At 41.0% G+C, this 22,327-nt stretch overlaps 1 protein-coding gene across 1 annotated transcript; it reads right to left on the reverse strand.

Annotated features, from left to right (window-relative positions):
* Nucleotides 1-2,947: 2,947 nt before the first annotated feature.
* On the reverse strand, nucleotides 2,948-7,269 carry rnft1 (ring finger protein, transmembrane 1). The gene is made up of 9 exons (XM_036524860.1): nucleotides 7,121-7,269; nucleotides 6,048-6,499; nucleotides 5,669-5,745; nucleotides 5,490-5,590; nucleotides 5,208-5,361; nucleotides 4,958-5,116; nucleotides 4,548-4,613; nucleotides 4,321-4,422; nucleotides 2,948-4,222 (listed from the first exon to the last, which is right to left on the reverse strand). The coding sequence occupies exons 1-9, from the start codon at nucleotides 7,144-7,146 to the stop codon at nucleotides 4,088-4,090; spliced, it is 1,272 nt and encodes a 423-aa protein (XP_036380753.1). The 5' UTR covers nucleotides 7,147-7,269; the 3' UTR covers nucleotides 2,948-4,087.
* Nucleotides 7,270-22,327: the final 15,058 nt, after the last annotated feature.

Consider the following 22,327-nt stretch of genomic DNA (forward strand, 5'->3'; position numbering starts at 1 on the left):
AAGTACGGTTTTTGTGTGTTTTGCGGTTGACTCGCTATGAGATGAGAGTTTGGTTGGAAGTAGAACAGTATACAATTAACTTGAGGCCTAAGGGAAGATTATCTCCAGCAGAAACATTAACGTTTTATGACCTAATCATGCAATTCAGATTTTTTTAATGTGCTCTTAAATATAAACTCACACTTCATGATGCAGGATTTGAGAACATTTGTCTTTGCAGACCTATGTTTGGGTCTTTGTCCCTCGCTTGGTACCTGAGTAAGTCCATAGCTCTTGACTTTGTCTTGACCAGCAGGCAGATTTTCAGAATGGTGACTGGTAGGAATGGTCTTCTCTGGATGATAGGGTTTATGCTGTATCCCTAGCTTTTGCGGTTAACCATTGTGTAACCGTAGATGTAGACCATTCAGCGTGCTCAACTATCACACTTCCCCTAGTTAATTTGAAGATCTTTAAAATTGCTGACAATGATTTTTTTTTTTACAGTTGCTCTTTTTAAAAAATATGATTTATTTATTCAAGTGCCATTCTGTTTTTCCACTTTCTGCATCAAGCTCACTATGCAAATGTAACTTACCTGTTTATCTGTAAAGAGTAAACTGTAGCTGTGGCAAACATCAACTGCTTAAAAAGGTGACTTTGAGTTTTCTTCCTTGAAGTGGCATCCTTTTTTTATTTACTGGGCTAAAATTCAGAATATTTTGTGTACATATAATTTTTTACTCAGATGTTGAAAAACAGTTATTTCAGAATAACTTCAAAACAGCAGCTATTGTTTTACTTTCCCAAACTTGTACAATGTGTGTGAAATATTCAGTTAGTAATAGTTGTAGAAAGTGGGCGTTTCCCCACTTAAAAAAAATAAAATAAAATAAAAGAACTCGTAGTAGAGCAGGATTGTAAATTTGAATAAAACTGCCTGCTTGTGTACAGTCTGAAAGCAGAACATGTTAATAGGGATACACAAAGCTGTAGGACAGGGCCGCGTGAAACAGGTGCAGGGTAATCGGGCAGGCAGCGCTCTCCACGTCATGCAGGTATAATCTCTTTCAAAGCTGCCCTGATTGCTGTGAGTGCGAGATGGTTTTAACTAATAATGCAAAAAGCGAAGGTAGGGTCTGTGCCTTTTAAAAATTGCAAATTATGCATTTGCAACGTGTGGAATGCCGCCGTGAGAAAGGAAGTAGAGTGTGCACTTCTTTCCACTGCTGTGGCATCTCTGAATGACTGCCCCAAGTGCTTTTTCTATGTTCTGTACTATTTGATACTGAAATGATTTTTTGTGTTGAATGCTGAGTTGATCTTTTTTTTTTTTTTTAGGGTGATTCAGGCACATCTTTATTCATTGTTGGGCTTGTCACCTTAGAGATTTTTCATCATAGTGTTTGAATGTTTAAGTACGTGTCATGAAATTGGTGTGACTTAAATGAAAACAGTATGAATTCTTCAATTGGGGAATGGAACTGGTTCTTCAAATGTGACAATACATAACGCATTAATTGATTTTTTTTTTTTTTTTAAATGGCTGCTGGTGACATTGGTCTTTTTCAATGTTCATATCATGTCTGTACATATATTCCTTGAATATCATTTGGAAAAACGATTCCAGCTCTATGTAGTAGCAGGTGAGATTAATAAAAGATGATGAATTGCATTACAGACTTAAGTCCTGATGCATTATAGACTTAAGTTCTGAGCAAAGTTTAGTTGTGTTACAGCTCTAAAGTCAATTTCTTAAATTGCAACCAAAACTGGGTTAAGGCCCCCAAAAGACACAATCCAAAATGTAAACAGCCTCTTAATACTCATTGCACATGATTGACCAAAGGGAATACTGACTTGAGGTAAACTGTGTTATTTTTGGCTGTTATTTTGTGCAGTGTGTTTACCTGTCCACTGACTCATTTTACCTTCTCAAGTATTGTGTAAAATTCCAATGAATCACAGAGGCTAGTTTCTCTGCCAGTATTCACATCAGCATTTTTATTTAGCTGTAAAATTTTCAAAAACCAATTGCACATTTTATTATGTAGTAAAAATGTAACCCCACATATATCATGAAAACCCTCTGTAAATAGTTGTCCTTTAAAAAGAAGTTTGGATTTGAAGCCTGCCTTCAAATACTTGTCTTTTTAGCTCATTTCTCATGAATTTCACCCCTTATTAGTCAGTGTGGATGGTGATTTTATAGTGGGAGGCTCTTAAATTTGGTTGAACTTGTTAGCATAAGCTTAGGAATATATTTAAATTCTGTACATAGCTTAGCCTAGCAAAGGCCCTTCAGCCTTCAGTTGGTTGCAGAATTATGCACCTCTTCAGAAACCATGTTGAATAGTCCAGGCCAAATGATTCTTTTGGAACAGTAGTCCTAAATGGGAAAAGTGTGGAGTGAGTTATTCTGTAAATGTAACATTTGATTTATCAAAATCGCAGCTGGAATTCAGGTCTTTATTTTAAACTAACTGCTATTTGGAACATGCTGTAAGAGCAGGATAGGCAATTACAATGTTAACATAGGGCAAGGATGGCTGTCATCTTGATGCTTTTCATTTTGTGCCCCTCTGAGGTCTGCACTTGATTTTAAAAGTGAATGGCTGTAAATAGTTGAATGATATTAAAGTCTGTTCATTGCTAGCTAACAGGTTGATGTGTGCTCTGCCTTCATTTATCACCAGTAGCTGAGCATGTCTCTTTCCATGCATACTGTAGCGGCTCAGTGAAACCCACTGGTCACAGTTGCTTTACCACTACACACCATTCGTTTGCTTAGCTTGTGTGCCAGTATGCTGCAACAAACCCTGGAACAATTAGAATAACAACCACAGGGACATGTAAAATTTCATATTTTATTTGATGTTGGGTGATTGCGGGGAAAAAAGTGAAACATTTTGTTTACTACACAATGGAACAATGGTAATAAAATAGATGCATCTTCCAGTCTTTGGTTTTTTTAAAAAGGATGTTACCACCACTTTAGAAAAATAAAATCACTCAAAATTGTAATTTTCTTACATACTGTATTCTGTACATTTATGTAAATGTAGTATGCATTTTTAAGTCTTGAATCTTAAAAACTTCTCAGTATACCTACAAAGATAAAATCACCAAGGCTTCATAAAATTAAATAAAGGTATTATAAACTGAACCATTGCCATTACATATCAATGATTGAGTTGAGGTCCTTGTACAGATTCTTACGGTTGTAACACATACAAAGTAAACCAGCATTGCTTCAAACACTATGCAGTATTAAAACCCAGTGGTTTCTCAAATACAGATGAACCTGCCAATCCTGAAAAGAATACCGATGCACAATAGGAAGCTGGATCTTTAGCTGGTCACGTTTGGAACAATCTAGGGTGCACCATACATGGTCATTCAAAGACCACAAACAAAACTGTCTGATCAGTAAATCATTGTACAAAAAAGAAAACCTTTATTCAAAAGGAGGAAAGTACCAGAGTGCTTTTTTTTTTAACTCCTACTATACTGCAAGTATACATATGAAAGAGTTTCTATCAAACCTATAGCTGAAATATAAATGTATACCCTATACCTCTTTCTTTACGTCTTTGAAATATGTCTGTTCTACTAACCTTGAGCAACTGCTCAACATATTTATCAACTGAGATGTTGAATTCACCCCTTGGAACACATGATCATTGGAACTCCACAAAATAAATGTAAATTATATTAAACACAAAATATAATATAGTTCTGAGATCCATCACCAAAGGACATGCTGGGGAAGCAGGACATTCTATGGAACTGTTTAAATGACTCGCAGTGGGTAGAAATGGCAAAATCCTATGAGTTTAAGATTGCATTCACACCCTGGCTTATGGAAGCCAAATGGTTGTTGCCCTTGATTGAGGGGAGGTCAGGCTGGTTAACTTTATAAACGGGAATATTGCTATCAACACAGTCATCACATTGGGAAGGGTGTAGGCATACCATGAAAGCAACAACTGAAGTGAAATGTGCCATTATTTCCTGTATGGCTTTTCACTGAAAAAATGTCCTTGCAATTATGTACAAGATGATTGTTTTTTCCCCTCTCCAAGAAAAAAAAAAATGTAAAAAACGATCAATAGATCTGCAGGTAAGGGGACGTTGCCCCGTCCTTCCACTTGTGGACCTTGTCTGTGATCACAGTGCGACAGAGCGGGCAGGTCTTCTCCCGGTTGAACCACAGCGAGATGCACTCATCGCAGAAAATGTGCTTTAGGGGAGACCACACAGAAACGGGAGTGACTTCAACACGTCTGCTGGTCAGTGGCACAATCTGCAGACGGACTGTGCGGCGGACGACAGCCTCACCTGGCACAGGAGGACTCGCGGCTCCCTGAACTCTGCCTGGCAGATTGGACACACCTCCCCGGCCTCGCTGCACTGGCTCTTGGTGGCTGCTGTTCCGCTATGCTGACAGACCATTATATTACGCAGTTTACACACGATTCGTGTCTACTGAAGCAGGTTAAGTAACAGTAGGAGCATCATGCTAAACGACATAACTAATTTGTAAAGATTAGATTAGCTATTAGTACCTCATCACTGAAAAATATCCGCACAGTTTTCTGCATGGATCCCCACAGCCCATAGAGTCCTAGAAGCTGAGGAGAAAACAAAGGGTTACTTCCTGTCCTTAGAAGTTATCAGGTGCAACCTTCAGTGCTGATGTGATGACCAAGCAACTGAGAATTCATGAAGAGTTTCTGAATCTTACGAGTAACTCACTGTAGGTTTTGCACTGGTGCCAATATACACCTGCCACTAAACATGGAAACTCTGGTGAGCTGGACTTTGAATGTGCAGTACCTGGAGCCATGCTCCAAAAGCATACTGCTTCTGGTTTTCAAACTACAGACTTGTGAATGCTACATTTCAAAAACGTACCATACATAAATAGTTATGAACAGGCATCCTTCATGTTTTGCACTGCAGTTCAGCACATTACCTTTAGTATGAGGTAGACCAATGCCAGCAGGATGCCAAGGGTTAGCCCAGCAGAGCCATCCACCTCTTGGTAGGTAACCAAGAAACGGAACCACACTGGCATGGGAGCAACGGTCTGGTAAGCCTGGCCAACCTCCTCCGTTAGCATATACCACCGCCCCTGAGGAGCCACACAAACGTGAAAATCGAATACACTGTGGCTCTTCTGAACAGCGCAGCAGAGCCTCCTTTAAGAAATGGATTGCCCTTACCCGAGATCTGTACGTCATGAGGGCGGAAGGCAATAAAAGAACAAGGCACTTCACACTCATGAACAGGAACTTCACGACAAAGTTGGTCACGCCCACAGTCCACAATACCTCCCAGAAGCCAAGGGACTCAACACTTGGACTCACAAATATTAGGCTGCAAAAAAAAAATATATATATTATGTTAAATAGAATGATAAAACACAAATTACTGTTATTACTACACACTGTAAGATGTTGGAAAATAAGAAAGACAGATGGACCGAGTGAACATAATATCCTTACCAGTAATATAAAGTCTCTGTGTAAAAAGTGTAGTACAGCAGGAGTGTGGAACAAACAAGGAAGCACAGCAGCCATACACACTGCAACTTTGAACGTCGGTCCTGCTCAGAAAGACAGAAGAATTATTCAAATGCTGAAACCTCAGTGAAGCTGAATGCAAATTTCTCCTTTTAACTTACCTGTAGAAAAACTTGGTTTTGAATGTTTTTATTTGCATAAAGGAAGGTTGTAAACATGCCAACTCCAACAGCTATACCTGCAACAATCAGTACAAAAACATGTTGTGTTCATTAATATTTTTAAAAGCGGACAAACTTGGACCCCCCACCCTCACTTCAAGAGGGATGTCATCCAGTTACATACAAAGATGTGAAACAACCAGCTGCAACTGCAGTAATTGTTGCCATTAACATATGCAATGCATACATTCACGGAATTCAAGAAAATCATTGAATTGGTTGATAACTAATCTTCAAAATATGATGGCAGATGTATCTGCAAAGTAAAGAGTGCTTTATCACAAAAGACCGTTGCGTCATTATTTCTGTTGAAACCTACCCAGAGCGTGCTGGATAATTAGTTTGGCACAAAGGATCACAATGAATGGAAGACTTTTCTGAACCCATTGAAAGAGGTAACGCAGTTCAGAGAGAGACGTGCTGGGCTCTCCGGACTCCAAATCCGAATCTCCCGTGTCGGGCTCCGGCTCGCTATGTGAGTGGGGGCGGCTGTGGCTGTGCGAATGAGCGTGACTGTGGGCGCCTGTTCTCGGTCGTCGGGACGCTGGCCTTCCGCTGCTCTCGCCCGGCGCGACGGTTATCGGAACACGCACGTCCCCGGTTTCAGCAGGGTTCGAGCCACCCGCCGCCGGTGTCCTTGTTAGTAACTCAGGTTGCAGAGTTAGGGATAAGCCATTGCCTGCTTGAGTATTGTGTTCGTTCGAGTTAGTCTGCATTACAGTTGGTGATTCTTTAAATTTCAACAATCTTCTGGACTCACTAGAACATCTCCTAAAACACACCAAGAGACAAGCGTGATCAGAAAAATTTAGCTACTTGGGCAACAAAATGAAATGTATTAGTTAGTCATGCTAGCTACCGTCTGAACATAAGCTTTATTGATACAGTTGGTAGCTAACTAACTAAATGTATTAGTAAATCTTTATTCGCCGGTCATATTTAGAGCAATTGTAGATTCGAGAAATAAAGATAACAACTAAAACTAACACAAATACCTCACACGTGCGATGATCGACAATGTGCACTCTCTTAAATATCGTTTGCTACTCTCTTGTACATTTTCACTAGCAATAACTACCTAACTAGGTAAGTAAAACATGGGTTTTAGCTATCGCACATCTAGTTCTCAGGCAGCAGCTGGATTGTCCCCGATAGTAAATTGCTGCCACTAAGAATAACTATCCCTCTAACTAAAATTAGACTATGTGTATTAGTATGTGTAACTACCTAACTGGCTGGTTATGGCAAATATAACACGCAAAGTTATCTTGCTGGACAGTTAGCTATAGTTTACACAGCAGCAGTATTTTTATTTTGCTAACAAGCTAGTCTAGCGATAGCTAGCTAGTCTACGTGTTGCATTCCCAAACTAAATAAATGGCCATCGATTACCTGTCATACTGAGCCCGGAGTTTCATGGTAAACCCGCTAAACCCATTTAATAATGAGACCAAGAAACAAATGAAAATGAAACTAAAATAAAAAAACAAAACAACTTAGCTAAACAAAGCTAGCTAGCTAAGCCATAAGTCCAGCGCTTCGCCGACATCTTTACTGATTAAAAAAAAAGCAACGTAACGGAAACAGGTTAAAGGTCAGCGCGCGGTCAAACCTTAGTTTTAACAGTATTTATTTTAATTATAGAAACATATATTTTCTGATTACAGATTGGTGGTAGAAATTTAAATTAGTTTAATGCTAAACAACAAATATCTATCTGTACGGAGAAAAAGCGCATTGATGACGCAAGAGCGTCATTACACCCCAACGCAGGGTTGCCATGACAAACTCCATGGCGACATTCTGGTCGGTCTGTAGCTTGGTTGTCTGCAAACTTTACACCCGCTGTATAGCCTATGTTATATCCCATATTGTAACTGATTTAACAAGCCAAGCTGGCATTTTTGTTTTGCAAGTTACTGGCAAGCTTGCTAGTAGTTGTAAATTCATGTTTGATTTTGGTGCAGCCGGAAACTGTCACTGTTCGTTGGCTCATTCAACGTTACCCGTCCATCCATTACACGTCTTTCAGAGAAAGCTGCCGTATACAGGCTTTCTCTGAAGCCTGAAGGACTGTTTTGCCTGATAGTGTACAACAACAAACTTAAACAGAAGCGTCAGTACAACTTTTGCTTTGCTTTGATGAATTATCTTGTCCGTGCTGGAAGCCGGTTGTGTGACATTTCTGGTTTGTACGAGTTCGATAACAGACATGACCTACATCAGATGCAAGCCTCCTGTGATAACGCAGGGAAGTGCAGCTGAGTGCGATTGGAATTCCACTTCAATGAACTTTGCCCGGGCACATACGGTGACACTTCACAGCCCCATCAGACCATAATCAAAGGTCAGTCTGTAACAACTGCATATCACTATCAACGTTGCATGGATTAACTGCACCCGTGCATTGTCATATTCCCACCTGTGAGGTATAAAGATGAAACCAAGTTTAAAAAGACTGCCAAAAAGGAAGTGCCTTAAAACCGTGGAAATACAACTGATAATACCTCTGACAACCTCATCTTCCTTTTGTGAAGGACAGTGTTAGTAAGAACAGTTACGTTCGGCAACCATGTAATGACCGTAGGGAATTCTGCCAGCTTCCTGCACAACTCTGCATTGATCAATGAACTGGCCTCTCACAAAGGCCAATACCAGTCTCCGAAGTATTATTTTACAAATCATCCATGTATAAAATGTGAGGCTGTTCTTCCCCTTCATCCATATTCCCTGTTGCAATACATCTCCTCTCAGCTGCCTGCCTGCTGCCTCACCCCTCAGCGCTCACATGGTTATAAGTTCACATGGCTATCAATTTCCATTTGAGAAGATGCAGGTAATTAATAAGTCCTTGTTAATGGTGAGAGTGTGTCACTTCACAAAGCCAGATCTGGGCACAGCAGCAAGATGTTAGTTTCTGCCTCAATGTTCTTTATGGTGGAGATGTAGGAAAACATCAAGAGGGAAAATGGTTAGTCAGCTGTTGCTGTTGAAAGGTGTACTGTAGATAACTCAATGTGTTCTCTGTTGAACAAACATTAAATCCCAAATTCTGCATCCCTGCTTCCATGTATTTAATCTCTTTTGTCAGTTCAGCACATTGAGCACCAAACTACAAAAAAACAGGAGTTTTATGTAAGTTTCTTGCTTAAAGAAGATGTCCAATTGCCATTATGGGTTACAGGTTTTTTGTCATGTGTTTTTTATTTTTGGTACGGCAGACTGAGACACAGAGAATCGTGCTTTTGGCTCAACAGACCATATGTTCGCATTAAGTGTGGGGTCCTGGTAGGGGGAGTAATGTGTCCCAACAGGAAAACAAATAAAGCTGAAACTAAGTATGAACATGACAGGACAGTGATTTTTTTTTTAATTTATAGTGGGAAGTATGTATAGCAGGCTTGCAAAGCCTAGGAAGAGTTAATTTCCCATAAACCACCTGTACATTTTCCCTTTTCCTCTTTCTACAGCTGCGCAGGGCACATATCTAATGGGTTTACCTGTTGCGTTGCTTCTATAGGTAAGTTTCCTGATGTTCTCCCTTAGTAGTGATTCACAATCCACAAAGGAAGTTTAGTCACTGCGATTGCTCAGAAAGGTTGTCCAGTCATGGATAAGCAACGTTTTGAGGATAAATCATAAACGTCTAATTTATGATGTTGGAGGTCAGACTGACATAGGCCAGTACTTTCCTCATTGAGAAGATTTATGCTTTTGCACTTTCTATTGGTTAGTGTAACATTGTTTCTACACATTTTACGTTTTCATTAGTGCACAATTTGCTAATGTTTTTGTGATTGTTGTAGTACATCTCTTGTTGTAGCACTATATTATTCATAATCACTTCTGTTCAAATGCATTACAGGCAAGTTTATAGATCTGTACGGTTGTTCATGTGGCCTTTTGTAGTACTTTCATGTGTTAATTATGTTGTTCTGGGTACTTAAATGTAAATATAATTGAAAGTATTCTATATATCTGCTAGGCAGGCTTGGTTTCCCCCTGTTGACATTATTGACTCTTTTCTCACAGGGAAGAGATATCAGGAACAAACCGAAAAACAGATACAGATAACAGAGTAATTTTTGCTCTCTGGTGCTTCTGCCTGTGTCTCCCACTGCCCTGCCCTGCCTTCACTTCCTTCAGTGTGCCTGTATAGCATCAGGTGGCAGTTATAGGCTTAAGACAGAGTTTAATGTGAATGCTTAATAAGTGAATGTGTCAAAATTTTTCTTAACCCCATAGCAATAACCCTAAAGTCAGGAGCTGCTTACCAGCTGCAATACCTGATTGGTGCCAGCAGATGCCGCCAGCACTCTTTTCTTGGGAGGTATAGAGCAGCGTTTCCCAACCCTGCTCCTGAAGGCACACCGTCCTGCATATCTTCTATCTATCCCTGCTCTACCTACCTGACTGAACTCATCAGTGGCACTTTTGATTAGCTGAGCACACCTGATTTAGTCAAGCAGGAAGGATACATAGAAGATATGCAGGACAGTGTGCCTCCAGGAGCAGGGTTGGGAAACACGGGTATAGAGCACTAGTTTTATTAGACAGTGTTTTCTTGCAGTTTCAGTGACCTGTTTCATTGGCCCTCTAATAATCCAGCATGCACCACAAAATTCAGTGAAAGTGGACAGAAAATTCCATGCTGGATTGCATTTTAATGTCATATTCCTGAAATCTACAAATATTATTTGTCGGTTTTTACATCCAATATCTCTAATCCATTTTATTACCTCTGTTTATTTATGTCTTTGCCTGATTTTGCATTGTGCTTTGCTGTATAGCTAATGGGTAATATGGCAGTTTTGTGCTGTGTTCACTCATAGATAACTTTCCTCATTGGATTCAGATTCTGGCCAATCCAGTTTTGTTTTGAGTTGTTTAAGTGTCACAGCTGTTTCCACTGTCCCAGAGAAGCAGCCTTGGCTCCTGAGGCCACATAAACACGTTATTGAGCTGGGTTTGCCACCCACTGAATCTAGCACCTTGGGGGGTTTTGGATCTTGGAGAAGACCACAATGTGGTGATTGCCTCCTGAATCATGACAGCATCACTGTTACAAAAATGAGTAGTATGAGCAGTGTTGAGTGGAATTATCTGAATTATGGTTAACTTTGTTTACAAATTTACTGAGCATTATTTCAGTGTAGTCAAGTGTTTTTATTCTTTTTTCTTACTGTTTCCTTTTTACAGTGTAATCTGTTGATGCTTTCGCTAACAACCAAAAAGACCTCTTCAGATAGGATATTTTTGTTCTAAAAAAGTGTCTTAAATGTTTATTTTTTTTGTCTGCTTGTTAAAAATGGTTGTTTTTCCTCTTCTTCTTGGTCTTGTATCCTGCCTTACCGGCCTTGGTCTCAAATGGTCCAGCCATACTCCACCGTAGATATTCATGTTCACAAGCTGACATTTCACAGTTAAAAACATGGAAAAAATTATTACACTGAATTTTGCTGGAAGGAATGACAGCATTCCTAAAAAAGATAGCCCCTTTTCCCTGTAAGTCTGTTAGGATGAAAATGTAGAATTTTAATTGCACAGCAAGTGAACTTTTGCTATTGCGTAAGTCTGTTAATATCTCAAAAAGATTCTACCGTCTGGTCTACTACTGCGGCGAGTCACATGGGAAAATATGTATTTATAAAAGAATCCTTTAAGTCCAACAAACAGCAAATCAGCAGGCAGTCATGTTGGTGCCAGCCGAGGTTCTCAATTTTCTCTTTCTCCACTCTGTCATACACTGCAATGAATCACCTCTGTGATCTACAGAGCGATCCCGACTCCACATGCTGACAAATTTATGTCTCCATATTTTAAGTTATCCAGTACGCTCCCTGCCTGTAAGTCTCCGGCACCAGTAATGGAGGAGGATGTTACGTGAGATGAATGTTTTTTCGACAGGCTGTAATTTATCGAAACCGTTCCCCCCACACCTTGTTATAAAAGCCATGTTATAGAAGTGAAATCTGTGATCTCATGCAATTTAAAAACATGGTAGTGAAATTTGAATGGCATGCTGTGTTTAATATTCAAATGCCATGCACAGGTCAGAGCTGCACAGTGGCTTAGGGTGGCCCGGCGCTGTGTGGGCTTGCCTTTATGCTTGGCTGTGTCACCACACTCCAGCGCTGCCGTCCCCACACATTCCTGCCGCCGCCACGGCCTCCCCCTACTCACACGGCAGCTGCTCCACCCTCCCTCCTTTCATCGCCTCCCTTGTCACCTGTTTACACATTTGCCGTGAGAACCTAGGCGTCACCTGTAGTCCTTTGGCGGCACGGTGGCGGCCAACTCTGGCTGAGGTGTCAGTGTAGCAGTGCCTTATTATATGCTGGGGTTGGGGGAGGGTGGAGGCGAGGATGGGTGGAGGGATATTAGAGCAGTTAAACATATCCTTTCTGGCAAATATATTATATAGCTGAACGTTCTGATAATCAGTGGGTTAGCATTCCGAGGTACAGCCAAGAACTGCCTGACAATTTAATTGTGTGCACTAGTATGAATATGTAGTGGCGTTGAAAAGGAATCACTGTAAGATAATACAAGGTAAAACACTGATGGCAGAACTACATATCAGTTATTACAACTGAGAATAGCACAGAAACAAAAAAAGAAATGAAATGCTGTTATTAGTTCAGTGGTGGAATTGTGTGAAATTGTTAAAGCTGTTCTTTAGAATGCATATAATAAATACATACTGTAGCTGACCTGTGCCAACTTCAAATTATTACTGTATCTGTCTATAATAAGATCCACAAAGAAGAAGTACACTTGAAAGATACATTTGCAAAGTACAGAGACTACTGAATGAACTCTACATTGAGTGGCAAAACTTATCTACTTTCCTGCATATCATGTGTGGGTTCTGATTCTGTGTTTACAGAAATGTGAACGTGTCCCCTGCTTTAAGTAGGCTCTTGTGACTTGAGCGAAGATATCGCCATTATCTGTGTGCACAGTGGGCTGCACTAACCACAACTTTCAAACACAACACTGCCAATAACCATAGAGTAGTCGGTGCAGTGCAGAATGAGTCAATCTGTACATATCACATATCAGAAAGATATTACACATTCTGGATATATCATATATCGGAAAATATATCGGTGTCAACCTGGATATACTATTTCAGAAAAAAAACATATCAATGTCAAACAGGATGTTTCATATACCAGCAAAAATATTTCAAATATTTCAAATGATATCATTGTCAGATACATCACTTTGAAATGTATGTACCTCTTCTGCTATGTGAACCATCCACCCTGATATTAGCTGTGTCCACTTTGAATTATTGTGACCTGCTTGGCAGCCTGTATTTGATCTGGCAACTGCTCTGCTTGTGTGGGAAGCGAGAGCAGCATCCCATGCAGGAGAAGAGCAGGAGTGAGACAGCCTGCTTATGCCTGCCTCTCCTGCTGCTGTTCAGGGAATCTGTGGTTACTGGAGCACCATAAATAGCCAGCACCTCTACTCTCTGATGATCCTTTCCCAGCCCCGTCTGTCCTGCAGTACCAGTTTGGACAGACCTAATTAAGATAATGGGAAACATGCATTCAAAGTCATTTTGATCTAAAGACTCATGCTTAAATGCTTGAAATTTGTTTCTTAGACAAATATAAATAGTGAAGCTGATGCCTACGTTTGAAATTCTTTCCAAAAATATTATTTTTCAACAAATATTTTTTGGCTACTTTGAAGAATCTAAAATATAAGATAGCTTTTATTTGTTTAACGCTTTTTGCTCACTGCATAATTCCGTTTGTGTTATTTCATGGTTTTGAGATCTTTACTTTTATTCTAACATGTGGAAAATAGTAAAAATAAGAGAAAAACCCTTCTCTGAGTAGGTGTGTCCCCACTTTTGACTGGTACTGTTTGCCTCGTCAAGAACCAGGCCTACCAAAGCGAATGATCTCGAGACCTAGGCGGGAACCTTTTGTGGCAGAGGGTTGTTTTTCACACTCTGGAGGAAAAACATCCAGAGCGAGTGGGCCGTTAATCTTCCCCTGTGCCTCCTGTTCAGGTGTTGCTATCGGAGCAAGCAAGCCATCTGTTCGCTGCTGACATTCAGCAGACTCTGGAGTCACCTGCAGCTCCGGGGTCTAGTGGCAGCTGATATCCCCGGGTTTAACAGATTACGTACAAGGCGAGTGCACTGAGCGGGATATGGTGATTTATATTCCATTGAGTCCCCACAGCCGCTGCCGAAACGAGCAAACGTACTCTGAATGCCCTTATTTATTTATCTCCATTATTTACAAGCTTTCTCTATGGGCCGTTTCCAGAGAAGGCCAAAGACATTAGATGATTGTTATTACCGGTTACAAACCCTGTTTTCTGAATCCCTGTGACCCTTTTTTTCTGATTGCTGTGATTTCAGTGTGTTCCAGTGATGTTTACTTACCCTGCTATGCTATGATGTTTTCTGCTTTTTGTTTAATGGAGAGTGGTGATCCAGAGAAATATCACAGATTTTTTTTATAGCCAGAAACAACAAAGTGATGGAATAACTCTTCCACTACCACCTCACCAATGACTTGTACCTGATTAGCTCATTTACCATATAGCGCCATTCTTTGAGTTGTACTGTTATCTCTATGAAGCAGCAAATGACAGTTATCTTATGCTTCTGTGGAACCTCTGTGGAAATGAGTAGGAGCCAGGAGCTTTATCAGCTCATGATAACTGACTGTAAAAATGGCATAAGGTAAGCATGACTGAGGCTACTCAAGCATTGGATGGAAGACCTTCAACATAAGGCAGAATTACTGCAGGAAGGGTTGCTTATGTGTCAGGACTGGCCACTCTGTTTGCACATAATACTAGAAACCAATTCCCCTGGCTGCTGTCAGAGGTGCCACCAATCCGATGAGATCTTAAATCAACAGCATTAAAAATCCTGTTCCTTTATGAATATTAAGGCTTCTGGCTATAATTCATGTCTTGCCCTCCCAATTTCTTGATCATTTGCTCTACAGGGCTTGAAAGTTCTAGATGAGAAGTCATTAAAATATCAGCACAGTCACATCCTTTATATGTACTGTACTGTCCGCTAAATTTAGAAAGAGTAATAAACCAGTCAAGTCCTTGCATGGTGTTTAAACTAATGAATGGATTAGCACCTCTGCCCCCTAAAGGAATTTCTATGAGTCACAAAAACTAAGACTCTTTGACTCACAAAAACAACACATTATTGGCATTTACCAGATGCTCTTATCCAGAGCAACTTACATTAGTTCATTTTTTTTCAATGTAATTCATTTATACAGCTAGATATTTACTGAGGCAATTGTGGGTCAAATATCTTGCCGAAGGGTACAGCAGAAATGCCCCAGCGGGGAATCATACTGGCAATCTTTTGGTCACAAAACCACTACGCTACGCTGCTGCCTCAAAGACCATGTTGAGTCATGGTGGCATATTAAGTTTACACAGACACCTTTTTCAAACAAGGGTTCCATATGCTGGAATTCCTTACCAGAGGGTATTAGAGGAACACATAATTACAGCAGGCTTTTACCGAATAAAACATTGGCTATAGCACACAAATTCGTAACGACTAATAGTTTTTATACTAATGATTTTTCATTTAGGTAGTTATTTACTTGTATTTATATGTATTTATGGAGATTATTTTCATCATCATCATCGTCCTATGGCTGCAGCCGAGATTATTTTAGTATTGCACACGTGCCTATTTTTATTATCATTCAACTATTTGTTACTGTTTGTTACTTATTTCATGTTGGTTTTGAGCTAAGCTGGTTTAATATTGCATATTTACCATAACCTGGTTGATGAGATTTTTCTCTCCATTTACTTTTTTCATCATTCTTATAATAACATTTTTATAATTGTTTCATGTATGATAATATATGTACTCCACCATCTCTGGTACTACCAATGAAAAGTAGACTGTGGTTAATTTCCGTACAAAGTATCGCATGATGTGCTTAGATTGTTTTTAATTGTACACTGTTCCTGATAAATAAGTACACAATAACTATAATTTGGCCATCTCGTTATCCCCAGAATTCAGCTGAATGATACATGCCTCCAACTGTACTAATTTTTGGTAAGATGCAAAATGGTGCAAGATGGTGAAGAATGGGTTCAAGATCGTGCAGATTTGTACCAGTGTAGATTTGTAGATTTGTAGATTGTACATTTGTAGCAGTGTACTGTCAGTTCAACAGCCTTAGTGTTTGACCGTGTCAGAGCTTAACTCTGAAATGAGCCTTCTGATGATGGAGGAGAGAGCACGGAGAGCAAAAATATTCATGTTCATCCTCTTAGCACAAATTTTGCTCATGTCTTGCAAGTATGCATTATTGATAAGCATCATTCCTAACCTCATGTTTGCAAATGAGCAGGCTGATGAGTGCAGTAGCCGCTTTTAAAAGAGAATACGCTCAGGTAAATAGAGGACCTCTAGTCCCTGTGGGAGTTGTCTTATTTGACTCAGTGGTCCAACACAGCGCTCAGCATGTGAGGATGATTTATTCCTCTGCTGTACATTATTGATTACAGCTGCTTACAAAAATGATTGAATGAATTATCAATGCTTACAAGAGGATGCACTTTTAATGATGTGGCCAGTCATTGCTTATGGATGGACTGTTTTTGCATCTGACATGCAAACTTTTTAACTTTTTGCCCAGCTCCATTTGCACAAGGAGACTTTCGTCATGACTCCACAAAAGCCCTGAGATGCCTGTGTCTCATTGTAATCACACAAACATACCTCTCAATGTGTGGCACTGTGTGGCTGAGTCTGACTCCAGTGGTGCCCAGATTGGCAATAGCAGGCCAGTCTTGTAGGACCTCTGGAGGGTTGTCCCCTAGATTGCCTGTCCACAGCCTGTCCAACTGCAACGGGGCGCTACCTCGGACCACATCCCATAGGGCGACTGTACACGATCAGTAAGGTCGCCTTCCAAAGGCTTCTGTGTCATAGCCTCCGGCTGTCATTAATGCATTGCATATAGAGAGCACAACTGCCAGTGTTGAAAAGGTCGAAAGCGGCATCATTGATTTAAAAATGATTACTCTGGTAGGTCTCCTTTCTTGAAAGATAATGAGACTCTCCAATGCCAAATGCAGTGAGGTGGATGCATCAGACATACAATCAGACAAAGTGGTGATCCTCTCTGAAACAGACTCATTGTTTACTCATGAAGGATGCTTTTCAGCAATTGCATGTGTTTTTAACATCCAAAGTCAATTATGTGCCGTGTGCACACATGTGATTGTACAATTAAACTCCTCTTCCTGTCCAGGATGTACTGAAGAGGTCCTCAATGTATTTTTTAAATAAGCAATAGTATGTCAAGGATGATTTTCAAGGATCTTCCATTTTCAATTCAGCGCAATGGCACAAATCACGAATAGCCTATTTCATTGGATTCCTTAAATAGCTCCTCACAACTGTCCCTCCGCACACAACCCCACGCAGTCGTCAGATGGAAAGGAGGTTAATGTGGTCTGAATGAAAAGCTTCTCCCAGTCCCTCTCTACCGTGTAATTGTGTTATTATGTTGTAGAATCGTCGGTACAGAGGAAGTTTGTGCTGTGTCTTCGGAGCTCCATCATATAAATTGGTATCTGTCAGAGGAGAATGGAATGGGGCTACTCCGGCAGCTAGGTGAGTGGATGCAGAGAGTAGAGACTCGGCATCCTTCCTGATGAACACTCCTATTCTTACCGAGCATTACTGCTTGTCAGAGGTTTCTTTTAATATCTAGCTGCTACCGGAGTTGTCGTGGATGTGATGTAACCGTAAGCAAGGCACAGCAGGGAATAGCATGCTGAGAGTTTGTGTGCATAGGTCTGTCAAAGACATGGTCTAAAGTCCACTTTATGTTGATTAATAAAAAGTTAATAGCAGACTGGGACCCTAGGTAAAAAAAGAGCAAAGACAAGACTTGATGTGTAGATGTGTTATTTGTGGTTAACGGTTTTGATTATACAGTGACTGCATAATCAAGAGTAACAAGTCAAAGTCAAAGTCAAAAGTCAAAGTCAACTTTATTGTCAATTCTCCAATATGCACAGGACATACAGAGGATTGAAATTGCGTTTCTCTCAGGCCCACGGTGACAATACAACAGTTCGACATAACACAATGACGACACTGAGAGACAAGAACAAGAACAAGAGGTGTATTATAAATTTATTTCATTAAAAAAACAGAATTGCAATGTGTGTACAGTGTTTTTGTTTTTAGCAAGTGCAGCTTTGTAAGAGACCCAAAACCATGTCAGGGGTTTCAAAGGTGCTGAGACTGACCACTGTGTGTTCCAAAGAGACTATTTGGAGAGCATTCATGAAACATTAGCAGTGCCATGAATAAAGTCCAGTTTCTGTGTAGATATAACCCCGAAACCTTCTTTTCTGTTTCTTCATTTGTGATGTTCTGCATGGATCACACAATGGCCACAGAATGTATGTGTATATATTGGACTTGCCCTACACTTCAGTCAGGGAATAACCACATTCTGATTCTGCATGCTGCTGCTCAGCAGAACAAGTAATTTAGCACTATTTGCACAGTGGAGGAAACAAAGTGACTGAAAGTCTGATACAGATGCTGAATGTTTGTGAAGGGTTTTCAAGGTGTGTGTTTGTGTGTGTGTGTGTGTGTGTGTGTGCGTGTGTGCACTTGTGTGTGTTTCTTTTTGAGGTCACACCAAGTTATAAACAGCAGTTTGGAGGACCTCCAGTTGGCAAGGCATTGTGCAGACAAATTCAGTTGTTATTTGTTATTTCACAGAATGGACCTGGGTGGGTACAAAAGGGCAAGATCCCGGGCTTCTGGTACACACTAACGTTACCTTTTCACTGTAAGTGGCACACAGAGTCCAGCACAAGGAGAGAAGGTAAATAAAGTCCCGTAAAATGCCGGCTCCCGCATCTGCGGATGCGACATGCCAACCTAATATTTTTCCCAACATCTCGTGCATGGCCTCAGCGGCCTGCTTTTAACAGAGCATGTATTGTGGCTGCAGCAGCTGCGGCCTGAGAATGGCGACAGGCGGCTTTGCTTTACTCTGCCTCTGTTCCCTTTGTCAGTGCCGGGCTATTGTTCACAGAAGTGCGCGTGTGATGTTACCTCACTGGAATGCTTGAAAGGCCAGTTACCGGGTGGAGGCCATGTCACTGCATCCTCCTGTTCTATAGTGGCAAATTCTCAGGTATCCCCCTTTCTGTGCTGGATCCCAGCAATCTGTGGCCTCACTGTGCATTACCTGGCAACCCACTTCTGTTGATTTTGAAACTTTTCCGCAGGCCCATATTTTGGTCATATCTACTCGTATCTGCTCAATAAAAAGCATATCTACTAGCAACCGCCTTACACTAGCGATAAGTGTTAACCACTACCTAATGGATGTTGCGTCCAGTATTTTGTTAGTGGAAACTGTGTAGGCCTGTATTTGATTAAAAGAAATTTAAATTGCATAAAGTGCTGTGGAGCACTGATGAATGCCACATGGCAAATCCCCCTGATAGGGAGAATGCACATTCTGTTCTGTTCTGTTCGATCCTGTTACCACTGCGCTGTCCACAAAACTCGAGACTGAGGGTATCCTCTCACAGTGCAGAACTTCCCGAACAATTCCACCATTGTAAAGCAAGAGCTTTTGGCTGATTGAGCTCATTCATCAGTGAGTAAACACTCTGGCTTGTCTTCAAAAGATGGACAGAGTTATAATAAAACCTCACTGACAGTTGTTGAAAAAATGTGGGCCAGGCAGGGGTAGCACAAGGAAACACGCTGAAAAGCTGTTGCTGCTCTGAACAGGTAACGGGTGTTCTTAATGAAGAGTGCAACCCTCTATGTCACCAGCAGAGGGCGCTTGATGAAAAGACATTGACAAAAGACAGAGGCCTTTGAAAAAGAGACACCTTTTCCCCTCAGCAGCCTGTTCTGCTACCCAAGAATGTTCCTTATTTGCCAAGGAATTTCTCAAGTCTTTTTGGAAAACATGTACTTGCCAGGTTGTAATGTTTGCGTTCTTTGTTAGAACAATGTGTAAATTCATGGTATGTTCTGGTGTATGTTTGTTCTCACAGCAAGTACAACTGTTTCCAAATTTAGTCCTTACCAGAAAAATTAGGTTTTTGTTCCATGCTGAAATGCTGAATGCAGGTGTGTGTTTTATAGATTTGTTTCTGACAACACGGCTCAAGTGATCATTTGTTGAAACAGATCACCTTGACACAGAGTTAAGGCATGCCATTTTTAAACGTGTCTTACGCCTTAAACAAGATGTTACCTGATGAGCAGTGAATCGCATCGCCAGGCAGACTCTCGAGCCTTTTCATTTTCTTCTTTGTCCGTCCTTGAAAATTATTGCCACCTTTAATTACAGAGATTTATAACCACGGTGACACGGCAGCGCACAGACATCCAGACATCTCACCGTGACATCGAATGCGGTCTTAAACACGTGCTTCATCCGCCTGAGAAAATCCCAAACAACAAAGGCAGGGTGTTTTTTTTTTGTGTGTGTGGCGGAGACGATATTTCATTAAGCGGGTCCTTGCGACAGACAGTGCGCCGGTTATTGATGCGTCTGGTGGTGCGCACTGTACATCTTCTATGCACCAAGGTGAGAGAAATTGCCCTCGCGCAGCATCCGGAACCTTCTCCAGAAACTAAGGTTCGAGACAGGCACGGCCTGGTTGACTGGCTGACCATCCTGCTCTAGATGATGGGCAGCCTGCCTGTATCCCTCTCTTTGCTGAGAGCTTTAATGAAACTGGCTGCACATTTCTACGAAGCATTGCTTTCCAGCGTTGGGAGGTTGCTCGTTTGCCCTAGATCGATGCTTTCCGCGAACCCTCTCAATGAGGAAAAAAGTGATTATTCGGTCTGTAGGAGAGACAGAAAATTTAACACTCTATCCTTGCTTGCCATGGTGGTATAATGAATGATCTTTCTTTCAGTATACAAGACATATTTTTGCAGTTGATACATACGCAGTGTAAGTTGTTAATCTTCACAGGGCCTATTTTGGGCCCGCTCATTCAATGTTATGAGGCCATTGTGAACCGCAGAACGGCCTTCTTTCAAATGCGGCACGGCAGATGTTTCTCTTCCCACAGCCGAGGAGGTATAAATAAAACCATAAACAGCGGTTTGGATTATTTTCAGTGTGAATTCTTTTGGAGAGCTCTTCACCGAGGAAATCTGATAACAATCTTGAGTGAAATCCTCGCCGAGTGTCAGCCCGTAACTCTGGAGCGCTTTCTCGCCGCGGGTCGCCATGTGTGTGCTCCTGGTGGCCCTCGCTTTGCAGACCGTGCCAAACCTAACAAATCCCGACCGCAATGGTCTCCGCATTCCAGGGGAACAGTGGATTCCCAGAGGCTGAGGAGGAAATGGGGCAACAACTGGCAAAGAGGGGAGAGGGGAGGGCTCGCTGTGACATGTCATGGTGTTTGTTGGGCCCTGAAAAGCACAGAATTGGATTCACTTTTCACAGCTCAGTAAAGATCACTGTAGGGCTTTGTGGCAGCTCTGTACAATTTTGTCCTATTTATAGCCTAGGAGTTTATACCCAGGAATAAATGCTCAGAATACTGAAAGTTTGTTACCTTTAACATCATATCCTTTACTAAGTGTAAAGGGTAAAGGAATTACAGAAGAAGCCACAGTTAACTCTGTTACCTATTATTAACATTACAGATGCACATGTTCAGTTTTCCCTCACTTAATATTACGACCCATTTTATAATATGCAATTTTGAAAACAGAACAGTATGTGATAGGTTTTGATGTAACGGAAATCTGTTAATACCCCACTATTGTCTGCACGCTCATGGCTGTAGACAGAGTTGGCTTTCAGATCCTGTTCATGGAGTGACTGTCACAAGGGTGTACCTCTGTGTGGCAGAAGATTCTGGATAGCTGGACAGGAGTATCATTGTCATGTGTTGTTGTTCTGCATCTTTGCAATGATATTGTATTCCTCCTCCTCAACTGTAATGTATTTATTGTTCCATCTTACCTTGTGCTGTCTGATTGATCATTGATTGTTTAGGCAGGAGAATGGCATGCACAGCAGTATTTAATTGTATTTAATTTTTCTTGCACATGAAATTATGAGTGTAAGCTTTTACAAGCTTTGTTTTGCTTTTTGAATGATGCTGATTGTTGCAGTCTGGTCTAATCTGACCTCTGGCCCATGAATGTGATGTTAGATGAAATACAGTGTTGCCTAAAAAGGCTGTGCAAAAGTAACACATACAAAGTTGTTTCTTTTTAAAAACAGAATCATAACCTGAGGCCATAAGGAAAATGATCTATTTTGGATATTATAACAAACTGGCATATGTTGAGTTAAAGAGGGCATTCTGAAATATTTACTATTGGTATGTTGGCGCGTAGTGGTGGGGGCAGTAGCAACGTGGGGGAGTGTGTGTGTGTGTGTGTGTGTGTGTGTGAGGGTGGCGGCGTCTTCCTGAGTTGCTCATGATCACTGCAGTGTGAAGGGGCTGAGTGTTGTCCTGCATTATCAAATCAGGCTCGGCTCGTGCAGCTGCTTTTGCGCATTTTTGTCATGAAGCCGGATGGAATAAGCTGCA

This window comes from Megalops cyprinoides, chromosome 3, assembly GCF_013368585.1.
Source record: "Megalops cyprinoides isolate fMegCyp1 chromosome 3, fMegCyp1.pri, whole genome shotgun sequence".
NCBI classification, from domain to species: Eukaryota; Metazoa; Chordata; class Actinopteri; order Elopiformes; family Megalopidae; genus Megalops; species Megalops cyprinoides.